The sequence below is a fragment of a genome, unplaced genomic scaffold (genome assembly GCF_019419815.1).
Source record: "Pyrus x bretschneideri cultivar Hongxiangsu unplaced genomic scaffold, Pyrus_bretschneideri_v1 Contig11, whole genome shotgun sequence".
Taxonomy (NCBI): Eukaryota; Viridiplantae; Streptophyta; class Magnoliopsida; order Rosales; family Rosaceae; genus Pyrus; species Pyrus x bretschneideri.
Window position 1 is genome coordinate 8,433,506 of NW_025999402.1, and position 10,698 is coordinate 8,444,203.

At 36.7% G+C, this 10,698-nt stretch overlaps 1 protein-coding gene across 1 annotated transcript; it reads right to left on the reverse strand.

The window, feature by feature from the left end:
• Nucleotides 1-2,359: 2,359 nt before the first annotated feature.
• LOC103962937 (phosphoenolpyruvate carboxylase kinase 1-like) lies at nt 2,360-4,159 on the reverse strand. The gene is made up of 2 exons (XM_009375717.3): nt 3,286-4,159; nt 2,360-3,069 (listed from the first exon to the last, which is right to left on the reverse strand). The coding sequence occupies exons 1-2, from the start codon at nt 4,061-4,063 to the stop codon at nt 3,017-3,019; spliced, it is 831 nt and encodes a 276-aa protein (XP_009373992.2). The 5' UTR covers nt 4,064-4,159; the 3' UTR covers nt 2,360-3,016.
• Nucleotides 4,160-10,698: the final 6,539 nt, after the last annotated feature.

A 10,698-nucleotide genomic window follows, 5' to 3' on the forward strand; every position in this document is an offset into this window, starting at 1 on the left:
AGAATGTTAAAGATACTTTCTTAAAAATATAATTTTGTATTAATTCTGTGCTGTTTTGTATTTTTAACATCGTTTTCGTATCAATAATATAAAATATAAAATCAAAAATACGAGATTGCACCGAAACTCGCTATTGTACCCGTGGCTAGGCAAACTAAACATGTTAGCCACGTTTCTTTCTACTATCTATTATATTAAGAGAATAGTCATTGTCAACTTTTTTTTTTCTTTTTTTTTTCAATTTTGCCCTTACTTTTGAATACACAAAATTGATATGAAAAGGGTAAAATAGTAATTTTGTACATTTTGACAATAGTAATTGAGTGGTGATATTCCCATCCCGGTGTCTTATTTCCCCACCCACCATTTAATGAAAATGTTAATAACATATTTATCCTTTTAAAAAAAGACTCTTAAACCCCTATTTAATTCAGTACTAAAATAATAAATAAATATTGGTGGGTGGGGTGTGATATCTTTGGTCGAAAGAGGTTGTGAAAGATTTGGGTTAGAATCGACCGAAAGGTTGGAGGAAGAAATGAACGTATGCTAGATGATGGCGAGAAACTTCAAAGGAGAAAAAAGAGAATTGGGTGTGAGATTTGCGGTTTTGACAAAAGAAAGGAGGAAGAATAGTGGTTTGAGGATCCGGGGTCTCTACGAGGCGGCGTTAGGTGTGAAGGAGATGTTGAATGTCTAGGTCTTAGGTCTTGCATTTTCTTTCATTTTTTCTATATTTATTTATTTATAATATTATTTAAGGATATATCAGAGTTATTTAAAAAAAAATTATTATGGTTATTTTGGGAATAATGGTGGGTGGGGAAATAACATTTTACTTTTTTAATTGTCTATAGTGGGTGGGAAAATAGAACATTTGGGTGGGTCTAGTAGCACTCTAGTAATTTTGTATATTTTGACAAAATGACAATCATATCCTTATTTTTCCTATTTTACCTTTTTTTTAAAAAAAAAAAATGACAATCACATCCTTATTTTTCCTATTTTACCCTCACTTTTGATACACAATATTTACATAAGGAGGACAAAAAATAGTAATTATATAATATTAAGATAAAATATACACTTATTAAGAGAAATTGTTTCATCATCATTTTTTTACTCTTTTTAAAATTTTAAAATAATCACACTTCTTAACAAAAAAAATAAAATAAAATGAAATTATTCACACATACAGAATGTGTGCTCATCGGATGGCTAGTAGCAATTTAATCGAATAAGAGCAAATTCACGTGACTAGCGTGTCCGGCGCCAGACTCGCTACTGTAAATTATATTTTGTTTATAAAAAATTATGGTTCTGACCATTAAATAAATCTTAAATTATATTTTGGTCCTGCTTCAGATATATTTTGTTCAATATATGTTGGACAGCTCACTTGTGCTGGTTCCTTCTCGTAAAGACACTTGGACCCCTACATCCTATTCATCACTTTATACTAGATTCCTTAATGGCATTTATGAAAATTTTCAGCCTTGACCTGCAAGAACGTTGACGAAACATCAGTGTAATCGTGTCGTAAAAGTTTCTTTTTCGAATTTGTAATTTTGATAAAGGTGTAGCGTATTCGTTTCATGAAAGTTTATTTCTTGATCTCCAGCTTTGATACGGGAGTAGTCGCGTAAAGATGTATGACCAGTCATGTAAGTTTTTCTCTCGATCTTCATGTTTGATAAGGGAGGAGTTTGCGTATATTTTTGTCAACAAACAGAAATCAAACTTAAGTGCAAATAATCGTAAGCTAACACGACTAAGAAAATATAGGCGTAAAGAACAAGTACAAAAGAGTCGGCACAGTATTCTGGCCAAATCAATTGCCTGGCATGCGTCTGAAATATAATTAAAAAGTTAAAATATCAGTTGATTGTGGTCCCTGGTGGGTATATTTTATTTTTTTGTGGCATAATTTGCATATGAACTTCCAACTGTGTATCCATTTCTTATGGATCCGAATCTCGTCAGATTATTTTTTTGTGAAAATCTTAAAATTTTGTAAATCGTATTTGTTTATTGTACATTGTACAATAAAAAATCAGTTTAAATATTTTTATTTAAAAATAAATATAAACAGTATTTGACAAAAACTGATCGTATAATGTACAATGAACATATACGATTCATAAATTTCCAAGATCCTCACAAAAATGATCCGAAGAGTATCCCGTTGGATTTCTTGGCAAGTAAGTTGTAAACGTGGTGGAGGAGCTCACTTTTCAACTTTTCATTTGAATTAATGGGAGCGTTTGAGTATATATTTGATTCAACGCAAGCATATGCTGTAATATGCCTGCAGAAAATATAGAACATTTTGATCCCAAGGCACCACATAACAAAAAAATGCACATAAATATTTAAGGGCATATACTATAAGAGAAAATTCTTACATCCGGCCGGCTGTATACGGCAACACACTTACAAACACAACACACACGAACTTATTCCACCATCGGGAAAAAGTACTCAGATTCCGAGTTGAACACTCAGATATCGCAGATTCGTACACAAAGGATATGGGACTAGTTTGCTTTCTCACTTCCGAATCTCTCTCCTAAAACAAACAAGAGAAGGCGGGGAAAGACAAAGGATCCCCATAAACCCCACTTCTATCTACATTCTCAAGATTCTCTTTCCACTTTTTTTTGTTCTTCCTTTTTTTTCCCTAAAAAATGAAAAAAAAAAAAAAAAAACTGCCTGCAGAGCATCATGTGCAGGCTTTTTCTTACTTTGGTAAAACTCGTTACGTAGACTAATTGATCATCTCATCTTCTGCTTAACGGTGAACCCGTTCCATGCAAGTGTTTCTGCTTCCGCTTCTGCTTCCTAGCTAATATCTCTTGAGAGGATTAGGGGTTTTTGGGATCCATTGAGGGCAGGATTTCTGTTTTTTTAGAGAGGAAAGTGGGACTGCTTCTTATTCACATAGATTGGATGACTGGGGTTTGGCGATTTATGTACTTGGATTTGGTTGATTGATCTGAGTCAGCTGACCCAAAAGTCAGATTTGGTCAATTGGATTTGCTTCTCCACCACTTAAGATCCATGGGTGCCCTGAAAATTTTCACAAAAGAAATCGACTTTGTTAGTAATCGAACACTAATTGGAACTGACGGAAAACTTGACGCTAAACCGAGCTCAGTGACATTCTAGAATTAAAAAAACCGACCCATCTTAGTGCGGTAAGACTTGATTGTTGTTGTAGTAGAAATCAAACACTAAAACAATTAACTTGATAAACCAAAAATCAACTTTTGTTAGTAATCTTACTAAGTGCCTGGTCAGCAGAGAGTCTTCTGGAAGCGTCTCTGCAGATCATCTTCCTCAACAGATCCTTCGCCGCAGGCGATACAGATCGGAAAGCCTTCGGCGGAAATCTCAAATTCCCTCTCAAAACCGCCTCGAAGATCTCCGTCGCCGACTCTCCGTAAAACGGAGGAATCCCGCCGAGCATTATGTACATCATCACGCCGGCGCTCCAGACGTCGATCTTTTCATTATACTCCCTGCCCATCAGCACCTCCGGCGCGACGTAGTACGGCGTCCCGACAACGCCCTCCATGGCGCCTCCGTCGCCGGTCCACTCCGCCGACCCGAAATCCGCGAGCTTCAAATTGTTTCTCGAGTCGAACAAAACATTCTCCGGCTTCAAATCCCTATGAACCACCCCGAGGCGGTGGCAATGCGAGACGGCCTCGAGCAGCTGCTTCATGATCGCTGCGGCCTCGGGCTCCGAGAGCATGCGCTGCACGACGCGGTCGTAGAGCGTGGCGGGCTCGCAGAGCTCGAGCACCATGGCGAGCGAGTCCTCGGTCTCGAAGACGTTGAAGAGTTTGAGAATGTTGGGGTGCGGGGACAAAAGGGTCATTATCTTGGGCTCGTTCTCGAGGCAGGCGCGGTCGGTTTCGTCGGTAAGGGCCGATTTGTCGATGATCTTGCAGGCGACGAACTCGGCCGAGTCGGGCGAGAAGGCTCGGACGATGGTGCCGAACCGGCCGCGGCCGATTTCTTCGAAGAGTTGGTAGGAGTTCTTCAATGTGTCATACATTTGGGGGGGTTTTTCGGTTAAGGCCGTGTTTGGTTGTTTGTTGTTGGGATTTTTGGGTTTTTTTTTTTTTTTTTTTTTTTGTTGCAGGTTCTTTGGGGTTCTGAAGAATTGTGTTTTGGAATTTATAGAAGGAAGACGAAGTGGAATACTCCGAAGGATATTCGCTTTGGTGGGTAAAAGCGTAAATTTATTGAATTTACGCTTGAAAGTGGATGGCTGCGATGTACGGAGTGGTTTGTTTGAAATGACGGAACTGCCCTCGTTGTTAGTGGTTGAGTGGAGTGCTGGGTTTTGTGAGTGTGCTGAGGAGGCAAAACCTAAATTGGGAAAATTGGTTTTGGTTTTGGTTCTAGAAGGACCTTCAAGAAACAGTACGGATCTAAACTGTATATTAAAAGTTGGTTTGGGTTTATAGTGCTTTTTAAAAAAGGCTATTAGTAAAAAATTTAGAACTTCAAATATGTTTTAGTAAAATAAAAAAATGCTTTTAAAAAAAAAAATTATAACGAAAAGATTCTAATACTGTTTACTTTAACGAAAAATCATATTTTTATATTAAAAAGTCAATTCTGATACTATTCATTTTCCCTTTATTTTGCCCTTATCGTTAAAACTCAAAATTTTCAAACTCTTTTCTTTAGTTTTCTTTTTAAAAAATTGTTGATAGTAGAAAAATAAAAGCATGGTAGACCATATTTCTAAAACAATAATGCTAGAAATACTAAATTTGATGTGTCACTAATAGAAATGAGTATGTTTATCAACGCTTAAATAATAAACCAATCATCAACTTTTATGTTATTTAGTTTCTAAAATTTTATCTACGAATTTAGTCTCCCTAACTTTTTTCAAAGCATAATGAACAATGCTCACATTTTTGTGAACAGTGCCCAAATATTTTACAAAATTACAATATTTGTCTCTGCATTATTCTCTTGCAATAATTATATCACATAAAATACCATATATATTTTTAGTCATTTAACATATTCGTAGTAATTTTATATAAAAATTTACCAAACACTCAGACACAATTATTATTATTTTTTGTTAAAAGCACTTTTACAAAAAAAAGTTTATCAAACATTTAACAACTCTATTTTACAACTATTTATTGTCACTGTGTGACAACCTGTCCCGAATTATAATATATTTTGTCCTCGATAGCGTGGGAATGACTTTTATGCCCTTGAACGTTGAGTGTGTTGTGTGAATGAGCTTAGGATTTGGACCAATTCATTTTTCTTCCTAAGTAGTTGGACCCAATTAAAACTTAAGATTTTTTTTTGTTTGTTGTTTATTTTGTTTGGTTGGCCAACCTGGACCACACACACACACCCGTTGACCTCTTTCCCTCTCCCTCTCGGATTTTCTTCCATTTTTTGTACAATCGTACAATCACTCTCTCAAACCACTTCATCACTCATATATCAAGGTTGTGGATCTTATCTTCGTGCTCCTTTCAAGCTTAAGAGTCAAACTATAGCTTTGGTTAGACGTGAGGACTTCGAAAACTCGAGAACCAGAGAGCTCCGATGAGGTGCGCTGTTACTCCGTCGTGATCGCGGATGTTTCGTTGAGTTTTAGGGTCCTAGGGAGTCTTTATAGTTCTTCGCAAAGCTCATAGAATAATTTTGGAAGGTTTTAGACGTCGAGACACTCGAGTTCGTCATGTTGCAGGGGTGGCCAGACTATCGAGATTTTTCCGACCAAATTCTGTTGGTTTTAGGACCTAAAAGTGGTAAGGATATGTTCTTTTTGTCCCGAGCTTCACATTGGTACCAATTTTATGAATTTTGGTTGAGAATTGAGTAAGTTATTGAAGTTTGAAGTTTTTCCAGAAACCGGTGAATGCAGCGGCGGCAGGTGCCGGAATCCGGCGAACCATTAGTGACGAATGAGAATATTCCGTCAACTTTGACGGAATATGCTAACAGCGTAAGGTAACACCGTTAATTTTTAGACAGAATATGCTGTTATTTAATGGAATATTCCCTAACGCCGTTAGGGATTCCGTCCAATATGCAAGGCACGTGCCTGCGCGTGTGGGAACTTAGAAATTTTTCTAAAAATATGGAGATGTTCATGGGGTTGAGTAGGCCACGATGGTATATTCAAATGCCCCAATTGAGCAACGTATGAGAAGTTATTACCTAGTTTTGTATATGTGCTTAAAAATAATGTTAAAATAGTTGTTTCGCATATAGGTGAGACTTTTCCAGAGGACAAGCACAGCCAAGCGAGACTCGAGGGCTACGACCCTTCCACATATAAGTGAGTGGGCTTTTGGTTTTCAATATATATATATATATATATATATAAACAGAAATACAAGAACTTCTTAATAAAGGAATTATCCGTAAAAGTAAGTCACCTTGGTCATGCCCTGCATTTTATGTTTAGAAGAACGCTGAATTAGAAAGAGGTACTCCCCGATTAGTTATTAACTATAAACCTTTGAATGAAGTTTTGAAATGGATTAGGTATCCAATCCCTAACAAAAGAGATTTGATAAAAAGGCTTTCTCAAGTAGTTATTTTTTCAAAATTTGATATGAAATCAGGGTTTTTGCAAATTCAAAATCGTGAATCTGATAAATACAAAACAGCTTTTGTAACTTCTTTCGGACATTATGAATGGAATGTAATGTCTTTCGGTTTAAAGAATGCACCAGTGAATTTCAAAATATTATGAATGAAATTTTCAACTAATATAGCCATTTTTCGATTGTTTATATTGATGATGTGCTTATTTATTCAAAGTCTATAGACGAACATTGGAAACATTTGCATTTGTTTGCTAGAATAATTAAGTCCAATGGATTAGTTGCCTCTGCATCAAAGATTAAACTGTTTTAGACCAACATTAGATTTTTAGGATATAACATCCATAAGTCTACCATCCAGCCTATTGATAGAGTCATTCAATTTGCTAATAAATTTCCAGATCAAATTACTGATAAAACTCAATTACAACGTTTTTTAGGTTCTTTGAACTATGTATCTGAATTTTATCCTCATCTCCGTCAGCAGTGTAAACCATTGTTTGATCGTCTCAAATAGAATCCTCCAGCATGGTCTACCATTCATACTTCCATTGTCAAACAGATAAAAACTCATGTTAAGACTTTGCCTTGTCTTGGCATTCCAACTCCCAGCTCTTTTAAGATAGTTGAAACCGATGCATCTGACATTGGTTATGGAGGTATCCTCAAGCAGCAAACTTCTTCCGGATCTCCTGAACAAATTGTTCGTTTCCATTCAGGAGTATAGAACTTTGCACAATGTAATTATAGTATTATTAAGAAAAAGATATTATCTATTGAATTATGCATTAAAAAATTTCAAGATGATTTATTAAATCAAAAATTTTTAATCCGTGTTGATTACAAATCTGCAAAACATGTTTTACAAAAAGATGTTCAAAACGTTGCATCCAAATAGATTTTTGCACGGTGGCAAGCCATATTAAGCATTTTTGATTTTGATATTGAATACATTAAAGGCAGCCACAATTGCATTCCAGATTTTTTAACAAGAGAATTTATGCAGAGGAAGAATGACAACAAACATCAGTAGCCAGAGAAGGCTTCCAGCCAATCTTCCACCTCCACCACCAGTAAAACAGGAATCTATTCCCGATTCCTCATCAGCCTTAGCCATTACCAACAGATTCACTCCCTTAGGATCCACAATAGGAAATATCCGACCCAACTACCAAACGACATTAACCAGTTCATACGACCCATATTCATCCATGCCAACCCTATCATCATTCAAACCAAAAACACTTAGCTTTGCTAAAACATCCCCATATGTCAAGAAAAACCCAATGGAATACCTATTTTGCATCCCCCATCATATTGACAAAAAATAACCACCAGGACAAATAGCCAAAACTATTTTTCCTCCAAATTCCCATCATTTACCAGAAGTATCTTATAAAACCCTCAAATACTATCAAGTCATCCTCTCTGAAACATAAAACATTGCTATTAAGCCCATTTACAGTACCACCCATGAACGCAAAATACTCTACCATTCCCTTCATATTGGTAGATTTTTTACAGAACAAGATGGGGAATCCCCCTTATCAAACCAAGCAACTTCACACCCAACATGTTCTCCTTCCGAACAACCATTATAATTACTTTGATTACATTCAAGCTTGGACTAATATATTTCTTCATCAAACGGTTGATTTTAGCCACTCATGGTTTGTAACCTTTGACAGAAATTTTAGGCTAAGTTTTCCAGCATGGTTTTCCAATTGGTGGTCAGTTCACGGCCCAACATCCAGCTTACTACACGAAGAACTCATACAGGTTTTATCATCTAGTTTCCAACAAAGATTCGACAGAAGCTGGTTCGATGGCAGAATCACCTTTCTATCATTGTTCATGGCTAAATACAAGGTCCCCTGGATCTCCAGATGGAACTATGAAGTCGAAACATGCCAAATCTACAAGTCCCAGTGGGTCAAATGGTGGGGCAAATTTGATTGCCAGAAAATTATCAGTCTGGTCTTATCCGAGTTCCCTTTAGTTCCTATTCCAATGGTGTCTCCACCAGTTCAAAAGGCATTGCCAGAAGTTCCAGAAGACATTCAGTCTTTATCAGACATTAGTCATTCATCATCCCTCAAGGGAAAAACAAAGTCATCCAAATCATCCAAGTCTACAAGTTCGAAGAGAATAGAAAAATCCTCTCAACTTATTTGGCAGATAAGCTTATGGCAGAAACAGCCTTGCTAAGAAAAGAAGAAGAAGAACCTGATTTAAACTCATCCGATGCTTCATCACAAATTCCTGCCAAGTGGGCAAATCAAGCTGATTACTACCAAGATTCTCAAGATCTGTTTGAAATTTGAATTTTTCAAAATGTAATAGATTGTAATCATTTCAAGGGTTTTACCTGTGTAAATTGCACAGTTCTAGCCATGTGATCAGCAATAGCAGCAATCATTTCGACAAAGAACTATTCATCAGCAGTAGCAACAGACAAGACACTATTCCATGAATAGTAAAATCACTTTTTACTATTCATCCATAAATTCGAAGTCGGAACGCGTGAATACACAGTGAAAGCATCATCATTAGCCAGCCTTTGGCATATGCAAGCGGGAATCCTGGCTCCATCATCTCGGTCTCAATCATTCATCTGAGGGGAATAAAAGAAGAGCTCATTTTCAGAGCAAAAAAACGGACTTTAGTCGAACAAGAGCTAGAGCTTCTGCGAATTCGCAAAGAACAGAAGTAGTTTAGCTTCATCCCAATATCAAATGTCAAACACTTGTATTTAATTTACCATAAAGGATGCATGGGAGCACCATCTGTTTTCTTATCAATCGTTAGTAGACAATTTTGTAAGTTGGTTTCCAAATCTGAAATAAAATATTTTTTTTCAAATTATATCTCTGCATCATTAATTTCATTATGAAGAATATTTTCATAATTACTAATTTTGATTCTTATACTCCTAGACAATTCATTGAGTTTCTCAAATTCAAGGTAAATACTGATCAATCATTTGTTTTGTTCTTCCTTTGCATCTATAGCCTTTGGCATGATAAATGTACTCCTCCTCATGATAATGACTGTAGTCTTGAGTGTTGTCCCCATAATTTCTATCATCGTTAATAGACAGTAAGCTTCCGCCCCCATTTGGTATATATATATTTTTTCCCAAAAAACGTGTTTAAATGGACTTGTGTTTTAACATGCCATGCCAAATGTTTTATATTGAGAATATGCATTTAGTAGTTGCACATATTTATGTTTGACACTGCAATCGCTCAGGTAAGTTCCAGTTGAGCTTATAGATTGTGGATGTGAGTTGCATGATTATGCTGAGATGTACCTATAGCTCATAACTTGCACCCCGGTGTTAGTGCTCCCGCCCGTGGTCAAGGCACAATCTTTCACGTGATGTTCACTTCCCGCACCATACGCTTACCTTGGATCCAAGTTAGGTGCATAGTCCTGTCGTACAAACCACTATAAGTGGTTTCGACTCGTAGGTGACCCGCAATCATTCGCACAGTCTTCATGTAATCATAGCACTTGAGCGTATTTATTTACACCCATCCTGTCGTACAGACCATTTTAGGTGTTTCCAACTCGTATGCATGCATACTTGTTGAGTTATTGGTTGAGCCATACAGGTAGCATTAGATGACTCCAGCTGGATGGATGAGCTATAGACTCAGCCATACAAGTCATGTTAGGTGACTCCGGCTGATTTGTTACTTGTCATTGACTTACTTCAACTAGTTTACCAAATTCGTTATACCGAGATTTTTGGCATGGTATACCTGTGGATTTTGCTATTCTGAGCATGATTGTGATATAGATATGTATTTTAATTTCTGGGAAATTATACAAGTTTTACGACGAGGGGTTACTACCTTTGATAATTGAAATGGTTTTAAAAAGCTTTGTTTTTGCCTACTCACATTTTCTGTTTTGCGCCCCTCCAGGTTTTAGGTAGGAATGCTTGTTGGTGGCTTACGAGGAATTGACCGCAGTTCTGATAGATTATCACTAATGTAGGACCATCTTTGGTATTGTATAATTAGTACTGTCCTACTGGACTGCACTTGGGCTACTTATACTCTGATTATGGTGTATCACACTT

Coding starts and splice junctions, on each gene's coding strand:
- LOC103962937 (XM_009375717.3), bottom strand. CDS start 4,063: ATGTATGACACATTGAAGAACTCCTACCAACTCTTCGAAGAAATCGGC. Junction 3,070..3,285: donor CTCTGCTGACCAGGCACTTA/GTAAGATTACTA, acceptor GAAAATTTTCAG/GGCACCCATGGATCTTAAGT.